The sequence below is a fragment of the Myotis nattereri genome (genome assembly GCF_964212035.1).
Source record: "Myotis nattereri genome assembly, chromosome: 3".
NCBI lineage: Eukaryota > Metazoa > Chordata > Mammalia > Chiroptera > Vespertilionidae > Myotis > Myotis nattereri.
Window position 1 is genome coordinate 865582 of NC_138077.1, and position 25792 is coordinate 891373.

The 25792-nt window shown below is 62.2% G+C and overlaps 3 protein-coding genes across 3 annotated transcripts; all 3 read right to left on the bottom strand.

The window, feature by feature from the left end:
- Positions 1 to 1360: 1360 nt before the first annotated feature.
- Positions 1361 to 1555, bottom strand: KRTAP8-1 (keratin associated protein 8-1; the record flags this gene model as incomplete). The annotated part of the gene is made up of 1 exon (XM_081086673.1): positions 1361 to 1555. One exon carries the CDS (start codon positions 1553 to 1555, stop codon positions 1361 to 1363), a length of 195 nt encoding a protein of 64 aa, XP_080942799.1.
- A 5840-nt stretch (positions 1556 to 7395) lies between these two features.
- KRTAP7-1 (keratin associated protein 7-1) lies at positions 7396 to 7659 on the bottom strand (the record flags this gene model as incomplete). The annotated part of the gene is made up of 1 exon (XM_081087616.1): positions 7396 to 7659. One exon carries the CDS (start codon positions 7657 to 7659, stop codon positions 7396 to 7398), a length of 264 nt encoding a protein of 87 aa, XP_080943742.1.
- A 13622-nt stretch (positions 7660 to 21281) lies between these two features.
- KRTAP11-1 (keratin associated protein 11-1) lies at positions 21282 to 21695 on the bottom strand (the record flags this gene model as incomplete). Its single annotated transcript, XM_081088342.1, has 1 exon — positions 21282 to 21695. One exon carries the CDS (start codon positions 21693 to 21695, stop codon positions 21282 to 21284), a length of 414 nt encoding a protein of 137 aa, XP_080944468.1.
- Between the last annotated feature and the right edge of the window lie 4097 nt (positions 21696 to 25792).

A 25792-nucleotide genomic window follows, 5' to 3' on the forward strand; every position in this document is an offset into this window, starting at 1 on the left:
CCGTCGCTGTGCGCACAATGTTTTCCACAGGCGGACGGCGACCTCCTTACTTGGCTCATGAAGACATGTTGCTCTCGTCTCTGAAATCACGCACAGAAGGGCTGAGCAGCTGCAGAATCTGTCGTGGGGGCCGCCTTCCTCCTCGGGCCTGTGAGAGGTGCTCCCGTCCGGTAAGGGGCAAAGCTCACCCCCTGGAGGGGTCCGCAGAGATGAAGGGCACCCACCTGGTGCGCAGCCTGAGGCGAACGGGTAGGTGGTGTGACACGGGGTTGCCCTTCCCCCATGACCCGCAGACCCCCCACCTGCCCATGCTGGTCTGTGGCTGAGGCCCGAACGCTTACGCGGAAGACACGGTCCTTCCCGGGCAGGGCCCCTGGTGGGGACGCTGAGATCGGTCGTCTGAGGTCATCACCTGTCCTCCGCCCGCCTGCACGCACGTGGAAATGACTGAAAAGGCGGGGGGTGGGGGGGGCGGGGGGAGATCAGCCGATGAACGTGTGTGCATATGCACAACCCGTGGACACAGGCAGTGGGGAGGTGAGGGCCTGGGGGGGGCGGGGACTGGAAGAGGTCAATTGGGAAAGGGGGGCCTATGCCCCCCATCGGGTCCTCCTGGGAGGAGGGGGTGCGAGGGAGGAGGGTCGCCTGGCGGTGGGCGCTGTGCCCTGGCGCCCCGTTGGCAGGATCCACCGCCTTCAGGGCAGGGAAACACGAGCCCCTCCTCCTGCTGGTCACTCAGGGTCGGGGAGTCTTTGCTTTCTCGCTGCTTTTTTTAAAAATGTGTTGTTTATATTTTTTTAAATATATTTTTACTGATTTCAGAGAGGAAGGGAGAGGGGGAGAGGGAGAAACATCAGTGATGAGAGAGAATCATTTCATCGGCTGCCTCCTGCACACCCCACACTGGGGATCGAGCCCACAACCCGGGCCTGTGCCCTTGACCCAGAATCAAACCCAGACCCTTCAGCCCACAGACTGACGCTCTATCCACTGGGCCACCGGCCAGGGCTCTGGCTGCTTCTACCACGGCATCGCGTGCCTCCCCACCCCACCGACAGAAGGCGTGCACCCCCAGAAACGAAATCCACTCGGGGAGGGTGCTCTGCGGAGTCAGACAAGTTTATTGAGGCTGTGACGGGCCCACCCACACCCTGAGACGGCAGGCGGGGCGGGGCTGGGGGGACACCCGGAGGGAAGACAGGTGTGGGGGTCAGGCTTCTGGAAAGGTCCGGACAGGCCCCCCCGGGCGGGGAGCTGCCGGCAGCCCCTGGCGTTCATCTCCGTCCCGGGGTCCTGGTCGGCGGGCGGGCGAGGGGACGGGAGCCGGTGTCGGGGCGGGAGCCGGAGGCCGGCCGGGCCCTCAGTACAGGCCGTAGGGCCAGTACCGCCGGTAGCTGAGGCAGCCGCCGTAGCCGTAGCCGCAGCCGTAGCCCACGGGCGAGTAGGTGCTGCCGTAGCCGCAGCCCACGCTGTAGCCCAGGGGGTACCCGTAGCTGCCCCAGTAGCAGCCAGGGAAGACGGCGCCCGAGAAGTTGCCGAAGTTGCCGCAGTGCATGCTGTCCGTCTGGCTGGCCGTCTGGCTGTCTGTCGGTGGAGCTGGGAGAGGAGGCTGTGCTGTGTGCCGGCTGCGGCTGCCTCCCTTATATCCCCCGCGGGCGGGCGGGGCGGGCGCCAGCCGCTCGTTTTCACGCTGACACCAATTTGCGTCCAGGAAGCTCGTTAACTGCTTTGCTCCTGCTCAGATGTCCTTCCAGCTGCGGGACACTCCTGGCGCGTGTCTCCCAGGTCCCTTCCCTGGAGCAGGCCTGGCAGGGCCCGCGGGGTCCTGGGCGGAGATGAGGCACAGACACGTGGCATCGAGGCGCCCTGTGGGCAGCGCTGACCCCCGAGGTCGTACCTGTTCCCAGCCTCCTGCTCCAGAAAGTCCACAGCGACACGCAGAGGAATTCCACGAGCAGGTGCTGAATAAACTGTCCATGAAGTCAGACACCCACAGGGCGTCCGTCTCAGACCCGGGTCTCGGGGTCACTGGGTGAAACATTCCCTGCCGGGAGAGGGTCCTCACGGACGGGGACGGGAGATGTGACTGGGTGGGGGGCACACGGGGCCGCATCCAGACCTCGTAACACAGAAACCCACGCCTGACCCCTGTCAGGTCCTGTTGGCCGGCGTCACCCCGAAACATTTAATAAACAAGAATTAAGAATTCTCTGGGGGCAGCGGACGGGGCCAAGGCCACGGGCTCATCAGAAAGACGCCTTTTATTTTATTTTTGTTTTCTCTGCTTACCGTCACCCTGTTCGGGAAACTGGTTAAACGTTCCTTCGTTACCAACCTCCCTGATGACCTCCGGCATCACCCTTCCACCCACTGCCCAGACGAGCAAGCTCATCATTGTAAAGAAATTAAAAATGTTTTAAATGCAATTTGCAAACTGATCCTAGACATGAATTATCAAACAACTATGATTTGTTGGTCTGATACACATTTTGAAGTAAATATTGAAAATAATGACATAAAAACACATGTGAAATTTTACCCTAAAACATATATATATATATGTATATATATCCTATATAATATATATATCCTATATAATAAAGAGGTAATATGCACATTAACCCTCACACCCTCACAAGATGACTGCCTACGACCAGGCTGGCAGGGGGGTTAGTGAGGGGCCATCAGGCTGGGGGGGGCAGTTGGGGTGACCAGGCTAGCAGGGGGGCAGTAAGAGGCAACCAGGCCAGTGGGGGCTGCAGTTGGGGGCAACAAGGCCAGCAGGGGGGCAGTTGGGGGCGATTAGGCTGGTAGGAGGGGCCATGAGGGGCAACTAGGCCAGTGTGGGGGAGGGCAGTTGGAGGCAGCCAGGCTGGCAGGGGGCAGTGAGGGGCCATCAGGCTGGCGGGGGGGGGGGGGGGGCCAGTGAGGGGAGACCAGGCAGGTAGGTAAGTGAGCGATTAGGAGCCAGCGGTCCAGGATTGTGAGAGGGATGTCTGACTGCTGGTCTAGGCCCGATCTCGGGGATCGGCAGTCGGACATCCCCCAAGGGGTCCCGGATTGGAGAGGGTGCAGGCTGGGCTGAGGGCGCCACCCCCTGCACAAATTTCGTGCACTGAGCCTCTAGTACATATACATTAGGCTAATAAAACCATCTGGCCTGTCAAATCTGAGGGTTCCACGAAGTAATTATTTACTCCCCAAAGGACCACGCACCCAGGATAGGGAACAAAAGTTGTTCCTCTCTAAACAGACATTTAGTCCCAAATGTGAAGTCATGGAGCAGCACGGCCCATGAATGCTAATTGGGGTCCGGCGAGCCCTGGTCATTATCCTGGGACCCCCAGCAGCGCCTTACAGAGGGGACCCCGGGCAGCGCCTTACAGAGGGGACCCGCGGCAGCGCCTTACAGAGGGGACCCCGGGCAGCGCCTTACAGAGGGGACCCCGGGCAGCGCCTTACAGAGGGGACCCCCGGCAGCGCCTTATAGAGGGGACCCCAGGCAGCGCCTTACAGAGGGGACCCCCGGCAGCGCCTTATAGAGGGGACCCGCGTGGAAGCGCAAGGCGGAGTCTGAGGAACCGCCCGGAAGGCAGGGTGCACGGGGCGGCTGTGTGAGCCACTAGCCCCCAAACCTGCCTCAGGTCTCGGGGGTCACTTTCCTCCAGCGACAGCGGCCGAGACGTAAATTTCGGGGAGCACCTGGCGACCGCGGGGTGAGCCCAAGGTCACGGGGAGACGCTCGGAACAACGCAAAGCTGTGCGGCGTCCTCACCTCTAATGGCCGGTGGCAGCAGAGGTGTGTCTGCAGGCGGGCGGCCCCTCCTCCCCCACAGCCGAGGGCACAGGTGACTCAGCACCTAGGATCCCAGCACCCCCGTGGCCACAGCTCAGCCACGCCAGGGAACCCCAGTCCGCGTCACCCCTAAACGGCAACAAACCCGCAGCCGGCCCTGCCCTGGAAGGCAGGGGGAGTGACATTGCATTCCTACGTCGCCGCGCCGCTCGGCCTGGTCACGGGGGCGGGTAGGCTGGGGGAGAACAGCTGAGCGGGAGGCAGCCCTCACCAGGCAACGGCGAGAAGGTTTGAACGGATGCCAGCGTTCATTTACGAGGCTCGGTTTAAACGCGTTTCCCAATCTAAGATGCTGGCTTTGCCCCCAGGCAAAACACCAGCTCGGCGTCTGAGCAGCAGCGGTGAATAAAAATTAAAATATGCTGTCTTCTCCTGGCCGGCGTGGCTCCGTGGTTAGCGTCGACCTATGAACCAGGAGGTCATGGTTTGACTCTGGTCAAGGGCACAGGCCCGAGCTGCAGGCTCCATCCCCAGGGGGGGGCATGCAGGAGGCAGCCCATCCAGGGTTCCCGCTCATCACTGATGTTTCTTCTCTCCCTCCCCCTTCCTCTCTGACATCAATAAAAATGCTGATCTAAAGTCAAGATCACCTGCCGCCAACGGGGATTGCAGGCCTCGCCCAGGCGTGTCACAGGCCAGACCCGCGGACCCGTCTGGGGCTCCTTGAGACTCGGTTCCAATCACTCGCCTTCTCGGCGCTTTGGGGGCTCAGCCACGTTGGGGAGGCTTCTTGGGTGATGACCAGAGCAAGCCCCTAACTACTGACGTTGGCGCTTTGATGCGGACCCACGTGGTGTCCTGGAAAGATAACAGGAAACCACCGCTGCCCTGTGCGCACCTCGGGCTCGCGGCCTCCGGTCGGGGAGGCCTCCCGCGTGTTTCACGAGCGACATGGAAAGCACGCCCGGGCAGGCACGCTCCTGCTGCAGCTCTGAGCCCGGTGGCGGGGGGGGGAGGCGACACTACGTCTCGCCTCTGCTCTTGGCGATGGCGATGGGGGAGCTCATGGCCACAGGTCTGCCGGGAGTGACAGGGGAGAGCCACACGCTGGGCATGTGTGTGCATTAAAGCACAGCGCCGCCTGCCCGCGCTCTGGAAGGAGGGAGGACGAGAAGGGCCGGCTCGGCTTCCTCCGTGCCGGACAGACGCAGCCGCGAGTCTCCCTCCCCCTGGGGTTGCCCTTTGGAAGGCCTGAGGGCGTGTCCTTCGGATGACCTTGGAAGTGATGTCTCCCATTGCTGCCGAATGAGACAGGACGGCACGCTCAGCCCACGGGAAGCGTCATGTCATCAAAGTCCTTGCTGACCATGAACTCCACATAAAGGTAATTGGGTTTAAACATGAGGACCTGTGTCGCCAAGGTGTTTGTTAATTGATGTCAGAGAGGAAGGGAGAGGGAGAGAGATAGAAACATCCATGACGAGGGAGAACCATAGACCGGCTGCCTCCTGCGCGCCCCCCACTGGGCATTGAGCCTCCAACCGGGGCCTGTGCCCTGACCGGGAATCGAACCCTGACCTCCTGGTTCAGAGGTTGACGCTCAGCCCCTGAGCCGCGCTGGCCGGGCACCTTTGAGGGAAGGACTATTTCTCTCTCTGTCCCCAAACCTGAGGACAGTGCTGAGCGCTGTGCTGTGGGCGTGTCTGGGGAGGGAGCCCCTCGGGCAGCAGCCGGCTCCCCGGCGGAGCCTCCATCCAGGTGATCACAGGCCCCACGGCGTGACCTGGCGGCCAGAGCCCAGCCACACCCCACACACAGGTGCATGGGCTCCCTGGGCCAGTGGTCTGCAAACCGCGGCTCGCGAGCCACATGCGGCTCTTTGGCCCCTTGAGTGTGGCTCTTCCACAAAGTACCACGTGCAAGGCACACACATACGGTGCAAAGTTGACTTAAAACTTTAAGTAAAGTTTATTAAGTTAATTTTAGGGAACGTTGTGGAGTGAAAGAAGATGCAGTGTCGAGGATGGAGAAAGGTATGTTGAGATGGTTTGCACGTATAGAGAGGATGAACGAAAGGAGATAGACGAAACAAGTAGACAAGACAAGTGTGGATGGGAGAGTTGGAAGGGGTTGACCTCAGAGAACGTACCTCCATCAGATTGAGGACGTTTCCAGCTTAGGAGCACCCTAATGAAGTTAATAACAATGTACCTACCTATGTAGTTTAAGTTTAAAAAATTTGGCCCTCGAAAGAAATTTCAATCGTTGTCCTGTTGACATTTGGCTCTGTTGACTGAGGAGTTTGCCGACCACTGGCCTGGGCCGACAAGGTACTCAGGGCCCGGGAAGCAGCGAGCACGTCAGCGAACAGTCACTGCGCATCTTCCATGAAACAGGCAGGTGCGATGAGCATCTAACCCAGGAACCAACGAGCCTTCACTCTAACGGGGTGTTTGGCTTCGACAAAGCGGAGTCCCAGCCGGCGAGACAAGAGGTGCTTCCACGTGCCGACTCCGTAACACCACAGGGGCTTTCGATGCCACTGTCCTTCCAAGAATAAGAGGCTCCTGTCAACACAGCGCACGTGTCCCCGAGGGGAAGAAGGCGGGAACACCCCTTCTATCAAAGGGGGAAACGCTGTGTGTTTTAGCTGCTGCTTCTCTCTGTGGCCAGATCTTAGGGACGCCTAAGAACCAGACTCATGGCCAAGTCCATCCACTGGGAACTCTTCCAACAGCCAGAGGTTCAAACCTCTCAGGCTGAGCTCTGAGCAGGGGCGGGGGAGGACGACGGGGACGGTCAGTGATGAAGGCGGGGCCGTCTCCTGGCGCCCGGCAGCTGGGAGATGTTCCTACTTATAACCAGCCCAGAAGCACACGGACACTGTCAGCATCTGTGGGTTCGATCTAGGAGTTCTTTTTAAGATGCATTTGTATTGATTTCAGAGAGGAAGGGAGAGGGAGAGGCATCCATGATGAGAGAGAATCATGGATCAGCTGCCTCCTGCACACCCCCTACTGGGGATGGAGCCTGCAACACGGGCCTGTGCCCTGGCCCGGGATCGAACTGGTTCATAGGTCGATGCCACACTAGCCGGGCATATTTAGGACATTTTAATGACATTTTTAAAAATTGAAATCTTAAAAATAAAGAGACAAAATGTGAGGCGTCCCCCGTCCCCATGCACGGCCTGAAGTGAGAAGAAGACCTGGGTGGAGGCGCCCCGACAGGCGGGAACTGGTTACGGGCTAACGCGTGAGAGCAGGAGAGGAACCACCAGGACACAGGGGTCATGCGGAAAGAGTGAGGTTTATTAGAGACGACAGTGCAACCCTCCTACCCGCCCGGGTGCCAGCAGGGACGCCGGGGAAGTCACCCAAGAGCCAAGCCCGTGCTTCGCTGCCCCGCTCCCGGCCGGGAGGGCGCCCGGCGGCCTCGGCTGCAGGGACCGGTCCAGCGCCTGTGGCTGCGGCTCAGCCTCCTCGGAGACCAGACCTCGGCGCGGTCAGCACGTCCGGAGGCGGGACAGGCGTTGCTCTGCGGGCGGCTCTGTGTCCCGGGGTGTCCCAGGGCGTCCGGGGTGCCCCCGGCCCTGGGCCTCAGTAGGTGCTGTAGCCGAAGCCGGAGCCGGAGCCCCAGGGCCGCCAGCAGCTGCCGCCGTAGCCGCAGCCCAGGTTCCCGAAGTTGCTGCCGCCGAAGCTGTAGCCCAGGGAGCCGTAGCCGGTGCAGCCCTGCCCGTAGTTGAGGGGCGAGCCCAGGGGCACCACGCAGTTCAGGGGGGTGGCGCGGTAGGTCCCGTGCCAGTTGGTGCCGTAGCAGGGGTAGCCGGGGAAGTAGCTGCCGCAGCAGAAGAAGCGTGTCATGGTGGCGAGAGCAGGTCCGGTGGACGTGGGCGGCGGAGAGCGGGTGCCGGTGGGATGCGGCTGGTGGCGGCCCGGGGCCTTTTATACCCCGGGCCGGGGCGGGCACGCCGGCTGGACAGCAGCCACTGATCTGCACAAACAGCTCCCGGTTTGCTAGTAAAACGCACATCAAGCAGCCGCGACTCCGCGCCCGCATTCCTGTGGCTTCGTCCGCAGAGGAATGTGCCGTGTCATCAGCGGGGCGTCGGCCACGGCAGCGCTGTCCACGGAGTCTGCCCGCGGGTCCCCTGGGCTCGCCTGCCCGACGGCGAGCCCTGCCCCCGACAGAGCCGGACCCGGGGCGCTTGGCACAGGCCTGAGCCTCCACAGCTTCTCCACACTCTGCCCGCGAGTCACACAAAGCCCGCGGGCCGCCCGCGTGTGCACGGAGCTCCTGGGGGGAGGACTCTCCTCTCCGACCGCGGGAGGAGGGATGGAGGCTGCGGGGGTGCCCAGGGCTGGGTGGGGGGAGCCCGCCTGCTGCGGGGGTGCCCAGGGCTGGGTGGCGGGAGCCGGCTGCTGCTCACGCTCCCAGGAGCACAGGCCTGGACCCTGACTCACTGCGACATCCCAGCTCCCATCAGAAGGCGGCACCCGCCCTGCGCCCCCGGCCCCTGTGGCCACGTCTCCCCGGAGGCGAGGCGGACGGAGCGGAGCTCAGCAAAGCTAAGAGCTTCCGCTCAAACGCCCAGAGGGCAGCCGCGGTGCAGAAGCACCCAGACCTCTGGAGGGGGAGAAGGAACATTCCGGATGCCGTTGCCTTCTGCTTGCCGTCCCCTCGGGGCGGCCACAGCGCCCAACAGGCAAAGAATTATTCCCGGTGGGTGTGCCCCTGCCGCAGGCCCGCCCCCTCGGCTCCCGCGAGGACCCTCCGGCCGGTCGGCTTATGGACGAGGTGGCTTCTCTTCCTCCACCAACGGCTGCTGTGGTGAGTCCACAGCTGGAGAAAACCAACAGATAGGTCTGTTCTCAACAGGACAAGAGGCTGTGTCCTCGAGGGCCCGAAGCCGACGGGCCTAACAGGCCGACCCGGAAACTCAGAAGAGGCCTGTGCTAGCAGCGGGCGGGCCCCTGGCCTCGTGTGATGGCCGCTCGGACGGTCCCTGGGAAGACTTCCCGTCCGGGCCACTGCGGCCGGCACTGGAACCTGTACTTTGGCTGGGCTGCCAGCAGGGGGCGGTGGTGATCGGCTAGTCTGGACTCTGACTGATTCTCAAACGCAGGCAGGAGGCGCCTCCCGGGAGAAGCTGAAAACGAGTCAAGACCTTGTTTGAAATTCAGACTCTTCCCCCCACCCCCCAACACACACCCCCATCTGTCCCCTCCGACGACCCCATGACATCTGGGATTTGGCATTTCTCACTGGGATCTCGGGTGATTCTCCGGAATAATTCACCCCGATATCGGGCCGTCCTTTACGGGAGTTCAAGGGCCTTGTCTGTGCCGAGGAGCGGCCGAGCCTCGCGTCTCCTCACATCGCCCATCGCCGGGCGCGCTCTGGGGAGTCCCAGGGGCGTCTCTGTGGCCTCGGGACAGGGACAAGCTGCCGGCGCGCTCTGTGGTGTTTCCAGAACATTCCTGAAGGAGCAGGGATTGACACCAAGGTGCCCCGGCGACTCCCCAGAGGCAAAGCCCCCCTGCACGGGCCTGCAGATTTGTTCGCCCCAAATAAGAAAAAAAAATGTATGAATTTAAAAATACAAACATACGTATATACAGGGTGTCCCCGTAAATGCACACACACGTTAACAGCTGATGCTCCATTGAAACTGAAATGTATTCCAACAAACACGGCCTTTGGAATGAGTCCGTGTGTGTATACAGTGGTTGCTGCTGGTGGTGGTGGTTGGTTAGTTGGTTGCCTGTATTTTCCCATCTCCTGTTAGCCTTTCCCAGAGAAAATGTGGGCCTGGGATTGGACTGTTATGCAATCCCTGCTTTTCCTCTAAATATGACGAATAACACGCATTCACGCAGGGCGTGTCCTGGGCCGGTCTGCTCTGAACACCCGCAGGTGCTGCGGACACGTGTTCCTAACACGGGTGACAGGAAGATGATGTGCACCCTCCCAAGCGCTTGAGAACCTTCGTTTCACCTCGCAGTGAGCCGTGATGTGGGCGCTACGGCCTGTTCCTCAGGAAACTGGCGCCGCGGAGCTGGAGCCGCTGCCCAGGGCCACGTGCTGACGAATCAGCAGAATCCACCGCCACGTCCTCCCGCCGCTGCAGAGCCGCCCTCCCGGCCGCTGCCACGCTGCCTTCGGTGTCGTCGCGGTTAAAGGGCTTCGGTTAAAGGGCCCGGCCGCGTGGCCCAGGGGCTGAGCCCCGACCTAGGAACCAGCCGGTCAGGGCACAGGCCCGGGTTGTGTGCTCCATCCCCAGTGTGGGGCGTGCAGGAGGCGGCCAGTCCATGATTCTCTCTCATCATTGATGTTTCTCTCTCTCCCTCTCCCTTCCTCTATGAAATCAATGAAAAATATTTTTTAAAAAACATTATCACTTTTCACTAATTACTGGGGTGACGCGGGTTAGCGGTGAGTCTGGCGTGGGCGGTTCCACGGCACATCCCTGCGTGTGGCACCCGGTGCTCGCCACCCAGCGTCGGTTCCTTTTCCTGCCGTTTCCCGGCGGTGCGGGAGCGGGAGGCCCGTGCAGAGTCCATGGCGCCGATCCAGTGCTGTTTCCAGGGGAGCTCCCTGTGCTCTGCTGCCTCCCAGACCCACTCCGACATTTTTCCTGGGACTGAATTCTGGCGCGGCCTTTCCTAATGGCCTTGGAAGCGCTATTCGGGTGCTGCACGTTGTATTTATGAAGAGTATGGACCGGCGCAGGCACACACACACATGTACACATGCACACAAACACGCACACACACACAAACACACACACACACGCACACATGCATGCACATACACGCGCACACACATACCCATGCACATACACGCACATCCACTCGTATGTGCGTACATACACACACGCATGCACACATATGCACATGCACGCACATACGCACATATGCACACACATACACACACGCATGCACACGCACACAGGCTGTACTGAGGAGCCATGATGCAGTGGAAACCGTGCATATTGGTTCTCGTCCTCCTGGCGGCAACACCGTCAGCCACGCTAACGAGGGGCTTTCACAGGAAAACAGAACGGGACTGAGCGCCGCCTGGGAAGCCCAGAGGCCGGAGGGAGACTGGGAAGCTCGAGGGAATGCGAGTCAGGAAGGCTGCCTGGAGGAGGAGGGAGGGAGCTGCCGCATCGAGGTGAGTAGGGGGCGTGGAAGGATCGAGGCGGGAAAGGAAGGAGGTGAGAAGAGCTTTTCAGATTTGGGGCTTAGACCCCACCTGGCTGTGGGCTCGCCGACGCTCCCATGGACGAGGGTGACACACCTTGGAAGGCAGCCCCTCGGCTGAACTCTAAAAGCCGGTGCCCCTGCCCCAGCCGGTGGGGCTCAGGGGCTGGAGATCGCCCCGTGACCAAAAGGTCCAGGTCCAATTCCTGGGCCGGGCACTTGCCTAGGTTGTGGGTTGGATCCCGGGCCGCTCTGCACACAGAGGCAACCGATCGATGTTTCTCTCTCTCTCCCTCTCCCTTCTTCTCTCTCTAAAAAGAAAGAAAGAATAAAAGCCGATGCCCTGTGTGATTGCTGCTTTGCTGAGCTGAGTGAGGGGGGTGTGTGTAATGATGGGAAGCTGAGAGGGGCCTAAATTAACGTAAAACAGCCTAACACAGTGGTTCTCAACCTTGGCTGCACATTAGAATCACTCGGAAATCTTTTTAAAATCCTGATTTCTGGGCCTCATCCTCCGAGATTTTAAAAAGATTCCCAGGGGAGGATGAGGCCCAGAAATCAAGATTTTATAAAGATTCCCAGGTGATTCTAATGTGCAGCCACGGTTGAAACCACGGGCCTAACAGGGCATGTGATGGGAAAGGCCGGGGAGAAGGGGGCCTCGGAGCGATGGCCGGGAGGGGGCAGGGTGGGAGGCAGAGGGAGGAGACCAGGTGAGGAGGGGCCTCCGCACGAGGGGACGCGAGAGGCAGGCCAAGGACTGGACTCCGGAGACGCCAGCGATGGAAAGAGGAAGTCGGGCCGGGAGGAAGGCAGTGTCCCCTCCTCTTCATTCCCATCACACGCCTTGTCCTTGAAATGTGTGCTTTGTAGTCATGACGTCTTACAAGACCCGCCCTGGCCGAGCCCTGGAAGGAACAGAGCAACAAGGGGCGTCCAGCGAGGAGGTGGCCCGGCTCCAGCCAGGCCCACTGCACACAGGGGTGTTCACACCCAGCTCCCCCTGACCCACTGCACATGGGGGTGTTCACACCCAGCTCCCCCTGACCCACTGCACATGGGGGTGTTCACACCCAGCTCCCCCTGACCCACTGCACATGGGGGTGTTCACGCCCAGCTCCCCCCGACCCACTGCACACAGGGGGTGTTCACGCCCAGCTCCAGCCAGGCCCACTGCACACAGGGGTGTTCACACCCAGCTCCCCCTGATCCACTGCACATGGGGGGTGTTCACACCCAGCTCCCCCTGACCCACTGCACACGGGGGTGTTCACACCCAGCTCCCCCTGACCCACTGCACATGGGGGTGTTCACGCCCAGCTCCCCCCGACCCACTGCACACAGGGGGTGTTCACGCCCAGCTCCAGCCAGGCCCACTGCACACAGGGGTGTTCACACCCAGCTCCCCCTGACCCACTGCACATGGGGGTGTTCACGCCCAGCTCCAGCCAGGCCCACTGCACACAGGGGTGTTCACACCCAGCTCCCCCTGACCCACTGCACATGGGGGTGTTCACGCCCAGCTCCCCCCGACCCACTGCACACAGGGGGTGTTCACGCCCAGCTCCAGCCAGGCCCACTGCACACAGGGGTGTTCACACCCAGCTCCCCCTGATCCACTGCACATGGGGGGTGTTCACGCCCAGCTCCCCCTGACCCACTGCACATGGGGGGTGTTCACGCCCAGCTCCAGCCAGGCCCACTGCACACAGGGGTGTTCACACCCAGCTCCCCCGACCCACTGCACACGGGAGTGTTCACACCCAGCTCCCCCTGACCCACTGCACACAGGGGGTGTTCACGCCCAGCTCCCCGACCCACTGCACACAGGGGGTGTTCATGCCCAGCTCCCCCGACCCACTGCACACAGGGGGTGTTCACGCCCAGCTCCCCCTGACCCACTGCACACAGGGGGTGTTCACACCCAGCTCCCCCGACCCACTGCACACAGGGGGTGTTCATGCCCATCTCCCCCGACCCACTGCACACAGGGGGTGTTCACGCCCAGCTCCCCCTGACCCACTGTACACGGGAGTGTTCACACCCAGCTCCCCCGACCCACTGCACACAGGGGGTGTTCACACCCAGCTCCCCCTGACCCACTGCACATGGGGGGTGTTCACGCCCAGCTCCAGCCAGGCCCACTGCACACGGGGGTGTTCACACCCAGCTCCCCCGACCCACTGCACATGGGAGTGTTCACACCCAGCTCCCCCTGACCCACTGCACACAGGGGGTGTTCACGCCCAGCTCCCCGACCCACTGCACACAGGGGGTGTTCATGCCCAGCTCCCCCGACCCACTGCACACAGGGGGTGTTCACGCCCAGCTCCCCCGACCCACTTCACACGGGGGGTGTTCACACCCAGCTCCCCCGACCCACTGCACACGGGGGTGTTCACGCCGAGCTCCCCCTGACCCACTGCACACAGGGGGTGTTCACACCCAGCTCCCCCGACCCACTTCACACGGGGGGTGTTCACGCCCAGCTCCCCGACCCACTGCACACAGGGGGTGTTCATGCCCAGCTCCCCCGACCCACTGCACACAGGGGGTGTTCACGCCCAGCTCCCCCTGACCCACTGCACACGGGAGTGTTCACACCCAGCTCCCCCTGACCCACTGCACACAGGGGGTGTTCACACCCAGCTCCCCCGACCCACTGCACACGGGAGTGTTCACACCCAGCTCCCCCTGACCCACTGCACACAGGGGGTGTTCACGCCCAGCTCCCCGACCCACTGCACACAGGGGGTGTTCATGCCCAGGTCCCCCGACCCACTGCACACAGGGGGTGTTCACACCCAGCTCCCCCGACCCACTTCACATGGGGGGTGTTCACACCCAGCTCCCCCGACCCACTGCACACGGGGGGTGTTCACGCCCAGCTCCCCCGACCCACTGCACACTGGGGTGTTCACACCCAGCTCCCCCAACCCACTGCACACGGGGGTGTTCACACCCAGCTCCCCCGACCCACTGCACATGGGGGGTGTTCACACCCAGCTCCCCCTGACCCATTGCACACGGGGGTGTTCACACCCAGCTCCCCCTGACCCACTGCACACAGGGGGTGTTCATGCCCAGCTCCCCCTGACCCACTGCACACAGGGGTGTTCACACCCATCTCCCCTGACCCACTGCACATGGGGGGTGTTCACGCCCAGCTCCCGGACCCACTGCACACAGGGGGTGCTCACACAGGTCCCCCACCCACTGCACACGGGGGTGTTCACACCCAGCTCCCCCTGACCCACTGCACATGGGGGGTGTTCACGCCCAGCTCCCTGACCCACTGCACACGGGGGTGTTCACGCCCAGCTCCCCCTGACCCACTGCACATGGGGGGTGCTCACACCCAGCTCCCCGACCCACTGCACATGGGGGTGCTCACACAGGTCCCCCAGGCCCACTGCTCACAGGCGGTGCTGGTTGTTGGGTTGTGGTCACGCAGGACTGTGCTAAGCTGCGCCGTAGCCAGCCCCACACCGCGGTGGGATTCGCTCAGTCCCTCCTGTCAGTGTCTCGTCTTCACGGGGTTCCTGTGGACACGAGGCCTTGGCGGTCATTACAGAGACAAAGACGGTGCCTGGGCTGCAGGCCTGACTGACAGGTGCAGACCGTGTTCCCTCCACGGCGGAGACTTCCGGCAGCAAACCCCCTGCCGGGCAGGCCCGGCCACGTCCCGTTCCATCAGGTGATGTGTCCTCACCCTGACAAGGGCACCACTTTCTGACGCCCTGACTCCCTGAGGGAGAAAGAAACGGATCGGGCAATTCCTCCGCCACCTCCATTCAGAGCCACAGCTGAGACGGGCCGAGGTGCGTAGCCAGCCCTCCGGTTCCCACGGCAGCAAACGCCTGCGTCCCCGTGAGTCCCCACGGCCAGTCCTGTTCCTGCCGAACACGAGCCCAAAGCCGCCTCTTCCTCATCAAGGGCCCGTCCTCTTGCCCAGCAGCTCCCGCGGGCCTGAGCAGCCTGGGCCGGAGGCGTCGGGAAAGTCCACAGAAGTCAGTCCCATTGGACGAGCGTGACCATAAGGGGGTTGCCGTCAGGAAGGAGTGGGTTGATGGATGGAACTGCATTGCGAGGCCCACGACGAGGGCCATAAATCACATCCCACGTCCTGACCCCGGCCTCGCAGGAGAGAAACCACCAGCTCCCACCCCCACCCACGGTCGCATCCATGGAGACTGAATCTCCGGCCGGAGGCCCGGCTCATGAGCAGTGACCTGTAAACAGGGATGCGCTGGCACACGTCGGAGACTGAATACAAGAGACAGATCCGAGCTCCCACCAAAGGCGCTGGGAACCACTACCATCGCCCCTTCCAGCAAAGCCCCGTCATTCACAGAAAGTCTGTGCTGTCACCACACGGCTCCTCACCCTCATCCACTGTGGGTGCTTCGGAGAAGCCAGGACAGGAGTGATCCCTGCAGCTGGACAGCCTGGCTCAGTGGATAGAGCGTCGGCCTGCAGACCGAAGGGTCCCAGGTTCGATTCCGGCCAAGGGCACGTACCTTGATTGCAGGCTTGTCCCCGGCCCGGGCCCTGGTCAGGCACATGCGGGAGGCAGCCCATCGATGTGTCTCTCTCACATCGATGTTTCTGTCTGTCTTTCCCTCTCCCTTCCACGCTCCCTAAAATCAATGGGAAAACATCCTCGTGGGAGGATTTAAAAAAAAAGGAAGAAAGATTCTTCGAGCCGGCCTGGGACCTGCGTCTCACAACAAGTGAAACATGGGAGGAGGTGGGCGGACGTGGACGCACAGCAGAGGGCACCTGCTAGAAGCCAAAACCAGAAATGCTGCCCTTTACACAGAGACTGCGCGTGGGAGAGCCTCCGGTCTCGGTGCTCAGGGAGGCCGTTCCGCACGGAGAGGGCTGGGTTCTGAGGAGGAGCCGACGGCACAGGGAACCGAGTCGCACCGGCTCTGCCCGGTGACCACAGCTCGCTGGCGAGTTCTGGGAATTGCACTGTAAGAGGAACGCCAACGACGTCCGCTGTGAAGGAGGGGGAGGATTGAAGCTCATGGCGAGCAGGAGGGGTGAGAGGAGGGGGCTGGGGAGGGGAGGTTTCTAACACCAGGAGGAGTGACAGGTCCACTAACACCAGGAGGAGTGACAGGTCCACTAACACCAGGAAGAGTGACAGGTCCATTAACACCAGGAGGAGTGACAGGTCCACTAACACCAGGAGGAGTGACAGGTCCACTAACACCAGGAGGAGTGACAGGTCCACTAACACCAGGAGGAGCGACAGGTCCACTAACACCAGGAAGAGTGACAGGTCCATTAACACCAGGAGGAGTGACAGGTCCATTAACACCAGGAAGAGTGACAGGTCCATTAACACCAGGAGGAGTGACAGGTCCACTAACACCAGGAGGAGTGACAGGTCCACTAACACCAGGAGGAGTGACAGGTCCACTAACACCAGGAGGAGTGACAGGTCCACTAACACCAGGAAGAGTGACAGGTCCATTAACACCAGGAGGAGTGACAGGTCCATTAACACCAGGAAGAGTGACAGGTCCATTAACACCAGGAGGAGTGACAGGTCCACTAACACCAGGAGGAGTGACAGGTCCACTAACACCAGGAGGAGTGACAGGTCCACTAACACCAGGAGGAGTGACAGGTCCACTAACACCAGGAGGAGCGACAGGTCCACTAACACCAGGAAGAGTGACAGGTCCATTAACACCAGGAGGAGTGACAGGTCCATTAACACCAGGAAGAGTGACAGGTCCATTAACACCAGGAGGAGTGACAGGTCCACTAACACCAGGAAGGGCGACAGTTCCTGTAACTGTCTGAATAGGGGGAGATCCATGGGGCCTCTTCTGCCCTTCCTCAGAGCTCATGTCTCCTCTGATCCCAGCACCCCTTGAAGGAGGGGATTTGGCAGGAGATGGGCAGGAAATGGGCACAGAGCTCGGGGTGACAGCCCGAGCACCCCCGGTGCCCTTCTGTCGGGATGTTCAGCCATGTGTGCGAGCCAGTGGTTGGTACAGACGCAGGAAGACGGACTGCCAGCCTCAGGAATGTTTCATTTCAAAGGTTACAGAAGCCCTTCGTGGGCACTGAAATCCGTGCGCAAACTTATGAGTTTATAGCACTTTCATGGTGGGAACAGTTCACCTGCTCAGGGGAATCGCTCAGGAGCAGCTGCCGAAATGTGACCTTTCACAGCAGGTGATTTTAATGCCCGATTAGGAGCGCGGGCAGTGTGGCCATGAGGTAAGAAAAGCACAGGGCGAATACCAGTTTGGATGAGAGGTTATGATCAGGGGTGTCTGTTAACTATTACAATGGCCAGGGCTGCGAGCAGAGCCAGGTCCGGGGGGGTCGGGGTGCACGGGGGGACGCTGAGGAGAACCAGCCTGTTCTAAACCAACGTGCAGGGCGGCCCACGTTCTGTCAGGTTCCCCTAAAGCCTGTCCCCCTTCGGCTTTCATTTAGACACTAGAGGATCGATGCACGAAATTCGTGCAAGAGTAGGCCTTCCTCCCCCAGCTTCCGGCACCAGCTTCCCTCTGGCACCCGGGACCCAGCTTCGTCCGGAAGGTCGTCCGGCCTCATTAGCACATCACGCTTTTATTATTGTGGATTAGTTGCATTCGTGTCTACTGAGCTGTGTCACGCTTCTTCCTGCTTGTCCAGTCACGTCATTCCCAGGCCATCTGGTTCACCTTTCCCCAGAGACCCGCATAGCGCCTCATCTTTCCACAGGTAGGATCCAGCCCATGGAATCTAACCAAACGGGCCTAGGATTAAAATCGGTTCACACACACACACGCACGCACACACGCACATGCACGCACACCCGCACATGCACACGCACACACGCGCACACACATGCACACATGCACACACGCACATACACGCGCGTACACACGCGCGCACGCACGCACGCACATACACGCACACATGCACACACATGCACGCACACACATACACATTATGTCAGTCCCTACACCTGTTGCTCTTGGTGAGCTCCGGTGAAACACCTTGAGGACACACGGTGTGCGCCCTGAAGGGGAGCGTAGGAAACCGCTATTGGCTGAGTGGGGGAGGGGCAGGCTAGGAATGACCCCTGGAACTGGACAAACCTTCTTGATCCAATAACCATTTGGAACATCGCGATTATGTGCACCTTGGAAACTAAGAACACAGCGAGACAGCCGGCATAGAAAGCCACACTTCAAAACGAGTCACCCCCGTCCATCGGGCGTCCAGACCCTGACCGTGGGTTAGGGGGTGAGCTTACCGTGACTGGCCCTCCAGACCCTCAAGGGGGACACGGGTTGAGGGTGGGTGCCGAGTCCATACCAGAGACTCCCAGTGGAGAGTGAACGCTAGGTGGACGACATACAGAACCCAGTTTACCTTCTACCCACCCAGCAGCTTCCACCTCTATGCACCTGGTTATTCCTGAGGGTGGAGGGGAGTTGTTTCTTGCTGATAATCATGGAACTAAAGCACCCATAATGCTCTTCTCACGGGTCGTCAGCATCTCCTGTGCAAAGTAGCTATTTTGGGCTTTAAAAACACCCGCTTCCCTGCGAGCCAGCGGCAGGCGGCAGGCGCACAATGTGAAACGACGCAGGTAAACGCCACGCAGCGTCCACCGTGCCCGCTGCACGAGCGCCCTCCCTTCATCCAGAACCAGAACCACAGGCACAGATGCTGCAGAGCAGTGAGATGAGAAGAGAAGAGAAAATGCTGAACTTTAAACGCTCCTGGGAAGCCGCTCTGCCGTTCGGTCTCGTGCAGCCGCGGCCCTGGGTGCCTGGGTGCCCGGGTCTCCCCGGCTGGGAGCACAGGGCAGGGAAACCACGTTGCAGGCCCCAGAAGCCCGGCCCCGCCGAGGAGACCCTGACGGCTCGGGATCTGCTCGCAAACGGTTCGACGGCCACTGGCTTCGCGGAAGTGCCACGGCCGGTGGACACGGCGGCAGCCCGGGGTCGGACCCAGAGTCCCCAGGGCCCCCCATGGACCCCAGACACTGAGCCCCAAACGCAAAACCTGTGCAAGCCTCTGCACCACCGGGCTCCGCTGCCCAGCGTCCAGCACCGGCTCCTGTGGCCACAGGCCCCTCAGACCCGAGGGCGGGTGCCCAGAGCAAGACGAGCCGCTGGTCGCAGAGGAGGGGCCGCGAGGGCGGGACGCCTTCCTGGGGCACCGTCACCCTCTGCCGGGGACACGGAGCCCTTTCCCGCATAGAAGGTGTGACCTGGCCAGGGACCCTCTTCTCAGCACGAGGCTGGTTCCGGGAAAGTTCTCTTTCCAATCTTACTATTTCCTGCTTATTTTTTTAATATATATATATTTATTGATTTCAGAGAGAGGAAGGGAGATGGAGAGAAATATCAATGATGAGAATCATTGACTGGCTGCCTCCTGCACGCCCCACACTGGGGATGGAGCCCGCAACCCGGGCCGGTGCCCTGACCGGGAATCGAACCGTGACCTCCTGGCTCATAGGTCGATGCTCAACCACGGAGCCACGCGGCCGGGCAATTAATGACACTTAAAAAAAAAGTACAAATAGAAGAGCTTTAATAGCAAAACAGATGATCCCCCAACAGAAACGAAGTCCAGGGCATAGCGGGCGGGGCAGCCGCGACACCCTCACCGCTCCCACCGTCAGGACGAGCAGCCTGAGCAAAGGTGGGGTCACACAGCCCGAGCCCCGCCGCCGAGATCGCCGGGACACGCCCTGTGTGTGGAGGCGGCCGGTCGTCTACATAAAGGACGGAGCAGGCCCGGCCAGTCGGCTCCGCGGACACAGTGTCGGCCTGCGGACCAGAGGGTCCGGGTTCGATGCCGGTCACGGGCACCTGCCTCAGCTGCAGGCTCCTCCCCGGCCCGGGCCCTGGATGGGGCGCGTGCAGGAGGCGACCCATCGATGCGTTCCTCTCACAGCGATGTTTCTCTCTGCCTTTCCCTCTCTTACACTCTCTCCCTAAAAATCAACGGGAAATGTCCTGGGGAAGGATTCACAGCAACGAAAGCAGAGCAGGCCTCTCTGGCCTCGGACATTTCTTGTTGAAACCTGGGGAGTCACAGGTTAAAAAGACAAAAACATCTTTTGAAGAATGGCTGGTCCGCCTCTGAGGCCCTTCAGGTCCCTGATGACACGGACTGAGTGGACTAAACAGCAAGTGAGTCGTGTAAACAGCAGCTTTGCGGGCGCCCAGGGCTCCCCAGAACCCGGTCTCTAGAATAAGCCTCCCGCCTCTGAGAGGCAGCGCGTGGACGCCGGGAGGGGGGGGCGGCGTCCTGCCCGGGGAGCGTCCTGAGCCCCCCCGTCCTCGCCTTCCCCTGACGAGAGGGACCGCGGACGCTGCGGGGGGGCGGGCAGCAGAAGCTGCACCCGCTCCAACGCCGCCCCCAGGGAGCGGACAGGACCCCCCCAGGCGCCGGCCCCGCCGTGAGGAAGGGGGCGCCCCGCTCGCCTGCACGCCGCCTCCATCCCCGGGAAACTCCATCCTGAGCCACATCAACGCGGCCCCCCGCCGTGTCTCTGACGGGAGGGCAAGGACGAAGCAGGCCCCGCCGTGGCGGGTCTCACGTCCCAGAACAGTCCAGGGGGCTGGCAGGCTGACCGCCACGGACGGTCCACGCCCTGAGCGCAGGTCCCTGAGGGGCAGGGGCAGAGCGGGCTCCGGAGCTAAAGTGCACGCGTGTCTTCGAGGCGTGTTTGTGGGTCTCCCCGGGCTCACCAGCCCCGAGCTCGCTCCCCGCAGCTGCGGCAGGTGAGGGGCCTGAGGCCGGGCCGGACACGACCCCCCCTGCTCCTCGCAGGACATCTGGGACCCCACCGCCCACTGCCCGCCACGCTGTCCACCGCCCACACCCCGCCTCCTCCTCCACGGAAATGACTGCGCCCAGCCCCACGGAGGGGACACCAGGGCACCCTGTCCCTAACGATCCGTCCACTCCTGCCGACGCCTCCTGCCCGTCCCCCTCCCCGAGGCCGACCCCGTCCCCGTCCCAGGAGGGGACATCAGGCCTGGTCGGCGAGGCCCTGAGGATAAGGAAGTCTACGGACACGGGCGAGGCGAGTGATGCGGGTTTATTGAAAGGCACCGAGCAAGACAAGCTCCTTCGCTCAGAAGCAGGAAATCAGCAGCCGGGAGACGCAGCCGCGGAGCCGGGACACGTCCAGGAAGCACGGGCCGTCGGCGAGGGCAGGACGGGGCCGGGCGGCAGCGAGGGGGCCGGGCGGCGGGCAGGTCGCGGGGTCTTGCTCGCTCACCAGCGCCCGCGGCTCAGCAGGTCCTCCGGCAGCTGGACACGCAGGGCCGCTTGTAGGTCCTGGGGGCGCCGCCCGGCTGGCACACGGCGGAGCCGCCCGCGGGCTTGCAGCTGCTGGACACGAAGGTGAGCGGCCGGCTGCAGGCGGTGGAGCAGGGGCTGGCCACGCGGGCCGGCTGTCGCGAGCAGGCCACCCGCCCGGGGCTGGCGACGCGAGACGCCGGGGGGCAGGCCGGGGGCTCGCCGCTGGGCTCCTGGGCGCAGTGGTCCAGCAGCCAGGAGCCCGTCTGGAAGGAGCTGGGCAGGCAGATGCCGCTCAGGTAGTCGACGTCGTGCGTGGAGCCCGGGGCCCCTGGGACCCCCGGGACGGGGCAGGCTCCTGCCAGGGGCCTGGCTGAGCCGGTCCTCGGGGAGCAGTGGTAGGACATGGTGCGGGCGGAGCGGAGAGGCGAGCGGAGAGGCGAGCGGAGAGGCGAGCCACCTGCTGAGGCTGCTGCAGCTGTGCGTGTCCCCGGGGCCCGGCTGCTTTTATGCGTCCCTGCCGGTGGGCGGGGCCCACCTGCTCCCCCGGCGGCTGAGCCCCGACCTGCCGGCCTCAGAACATCCTGGGAACCTCAGGGTTGACTGTCTCCTGAGCGGCTGCGTCCTCGTAAAGCAAGTTTAGTGGCTGCGTCGCAGCCTCTGTTCTGTGCTCAGACCCGGGATGCGAAGGCGGGTTGGCGGCTTCAAAGGCATCGGCCCTCGGCCCACACCCCGCCCGCCCTCCGCGTGGGCACGGGCGCGTCCACCCAGCAGGGGCACCGCCAACACCCCATCCACGTCCACTCTCTCCCCCTGACCAGCACCGATGACCCTCCCCGCCCACCCCGCCTCCCGGGTGCGCCGCTGGCTTTGATGATGTTTCCCGCACAACTTCATCGGCCGCGCTCCCGCTAACGGGCGTCCCACGGAAGCAAAGGCCACGGTGACGTCACCTGTGCGGGGAGAGGCACGGGCTTGGAGCAGAGCTGGCTCGGGAGACTCGCCGAGGGGCGGCCGGCGCCCGCAGGAGGCCAGAGGGCCGCGGGCGCACCTTCCCGTCCAGGCGCCGGGGCCGCGGGGGCCGCGGGAGCTAACGAAGGACGGTGTTTGCGGCCACGTCCCTTCTCAGTGAAGCGGACGAGCTTGACTCCTGAAAATCGTCACCGAGTGGCAACGGGTACGAGTGACTCATCGGACGCGTCCCTGCGCCGGAGCGGGCCAGGCGGATCCGCATTATGTCGTGTTCCTTCGAGGGCAACAGCCTCTCTCTCCAGAGATGCCCCTCGAGGCGGAGATACTTATTTTCACACAAACATCTGCAGGTGGATGTGTTTCACCCGCCAGGTGTGGCTCAGTGGACAGAGCGTCAGCCTGCGCACTGAAGGGTCCCGGGTTCGATTCTGACCAAGGGCACAGGCCCGGGTTGTGGGCCCGGTCCCCAGTGTGGGGCGTGCAGGAGGCGGCCGATCCATGATTCTCTCTCATCACTGATGTTTCTATCTCTCTCTCTCCCCTCCCTTCCTCTCTGACATCAATAAAAATGTATTTTTGAAAACAGGATGTGTTTCTGTCATGGACACGCCAGGGCTCTTCAAGGTCACGCCTCCACCAGGGGTCAGGGGTCGGGGAGGCAGACACGGGCCTTGGTAAGGAGGGGCTGTGAGCAGCGAGCTGTGACAGGTAACCCACGTCCCTTCTGGGGAAACAGATGAGATGACGTCTCCGGGACGTCGCCCGCTGCAGCCCCAACAGCTCCGGCCGCCCCACACGAGGCCTTGCCCACGGCACACACGCATCTCAGCCGGGAACCGCGTCCGTCACCACGGCGAGTGGCAGTCGCCGTCATTTCCACATCACAACATGGCGAGCCCGGCTCTCTCTCCAGCTGGCTCTCGGGCGGGTGAGGGGCGTCGTGGGGTCCACGCATCTGAGGGCCCTGGGGGACGCATGTGGGGCAGGCGCACGGCACCCAGGGCTGTGAGAACGCGTCAGAGGTCCCCGCGCCACGCCTCACCCGTCGCTGCTCGGCCCGAAGCCGCTGCGGAGCCCAGGCCTGTAATCGGAGGCTAATGACAGGCCCCCGAGGCCGCCGGGACCGGGTCCTGGTTCCCAGGGACCAGCCGTCTCTCCCGCGGGACCCAGGTGCCCTCGGGCGTCGGGTCACGGGCGATGACGACGGCCGCGATGCGGTGACGAGGCTCCCGCGTGGGTGAGGGCGGTGTTTGCAGGGCAGGGCCGGCCACGGGCGGGCTCCTCCCTAAGTGGCCGCGGCGCCTGCAGGCTCCTTCCAGCCGCGGAGTCACGGCTGCTGTGGGAGGGGCTTCGCCTCGTAAAGGAATCGGGCCCACGCGGACGCGGGCAGCGGTGAGGTCACAGGGGGCGTCTTCCCGCCCGTGATCCCTTCTGGTCCCTCGCTCTGTCTTCACTCCCCTTTCCCACTGAGTGTCCAAAATTGCAAAGGACGGGACCCTGGGCGGACCTTCCGGCAGCTTCCGGAGCACACGGCCGTCTCCCAGGCGTGGACCCGGCGGCCCCACGGCGCCACGCTCCCTGCGCCCGCCAGGCTGTCCTGCCACGGGAAGCAGCGAAGTTCACGGAGGTCGAAGGGCTCACCAAGGTCAAATGCAACACGATCCTTTCCCCCCTTTTCACTGAATTTATTGGGGTGACACTGGTTAACACACGTACCCAGGTTTCGGGGGCACAGTCCCACACACCTCGTCTGTGCCCTGCACACGTGTGTTCCCCACCCAAGTCCAGTTCCCTCCATCACCACTCACCCCCTTCACCCTCCCCCCCTCCCCCTCCTCGGCCCGGCATCACCACCTGTTGTCCGTGTCCATGAGTTTTTCTCTTTTCTCTCAACCCCCCACCTCCATCCCCCGCCCGCCACTGTGGAAAGCAGCACGGGGTTACCTCAGATCATTGAAAACAGCACTGCCCCTATTCTTCATCCCCCCACCCACCCCCGCCTTTTCTACTTTGCAGTTTCAATATCTTCCTCGCTGGTTACCTGCATGACGTATCAGAAGCCGCCGAAAATTACCCTGCGAGGAGTCCTGCACCCTCCCATCTACGATAATAAAAGCCTAATATGCTAATTGGACCATCCGTCCTTCCGGAGGTCCTTCCAGACAACCTTCTGGACAAAGTTGGGGCTGCAAGGGACGCCTGAGTCCCGGGTGCCTGCCAGAGGCCAGGGGGAAGCCCGGGTCCTGGGTGCCAGAGGGAAGCCGGTGCCGGCAGCCGGGGGAAGGAAGGCCGACTCTTGCACGAAATTCGTGCATCAGGCCTCTAGTTTATATATAAATCTAAATGCTAAATGCAAAGGTCAATTTACCCAAAAAATCGTCTGCCATCATGACCTGCCAGGAAGAAATAGCCTGCGATTTCGGGGTCATTTTAGCAAAGACACAACGTAAGTCATTTATCAGAACAAGGGCTGCTCCTTGCAAAACAGCTTTCCCACGGCCTCCGAGCCTCTCGCCCCCATTAACCCCTCGCCCTCCTGCCGGCGTCCGACTCCCGCGCACGTCACGGGTTCAGGCGCGTCCCGGCCTTCCCACTGTTCCCACTGACTCACGGCCGGAGCTCGGCTGCTCGTTAAACTCCTGGCCTGTTGGGCCCCGTAAAACAGACCGACTCCCAGGGCAGCTGTGAGCCCTGAGCCCGGGTTCGAGGGAGCCTCTGTGAGTCACACATGAAAGGCAGGTTCCCTCCCACTCGAGCTTCCTGACAACATGCGAGTCGCACAAGGTGCCAGGGGGTGTTCAAAGCTACAGAGGCCCTTCTAGGAACGGGGGCGCCGCTCCAGGCAGAAGCAGGGCAGGTGGGGAGCCGGCCGGGAGCCAGCGCTGGGGCCTGCTGGTCTCAGGCACCCCAGCCTCAGGCGCCCCTTAAACCTCCTGAAATCGGACCAATGAGTTCACCCCAATCTGATGCTGACCTTAAACTTCCTGAAATCGGAGCACTGATTCCCACGCCCCACGGGTAAGTAGATTAAGGGTGAGCCTGTTGGGTTCGTGCTTAGACTAGAGGACATTGAAACGGAAAAACTAAGTTCTGAGCCATACGGAGCGGCGCTGGGGCGTCCATGCTGCCCTGAAAGTTCCCCGCACGCCCCCGGGGCCGGCTGTGGGCGACGTCCGTCCGCGCGGCCTGTGCAGGGACGGGTCTGCCGCCCGCCGACGGTCTGGGGGCTGCACAGCGCTCACCTCACCTGTGCGCGACCACCGTCCAGCCAAGAGTCATTTTCTCTGCCGCCGTCGGCTGGTTTCCGCGTTAAAAGCCCCCGGGCGCTTGGCACCGAAGACACCACGGCAACAGCGAACGTGACCAACATTCGCCCCCTCCCCACGACAAGGGCTTCCCGCAGGGCCGCGCCCGCGGTGCGTGTCCGTGTCACGTGGTAACAGGCGTCACGGGACAAGGGGTCAGCAACCAGCGAAGCATCAAAACACGAGGGGGAGCAGTAAAGCAGCCGCCATCGTTATAAAACCCAAGA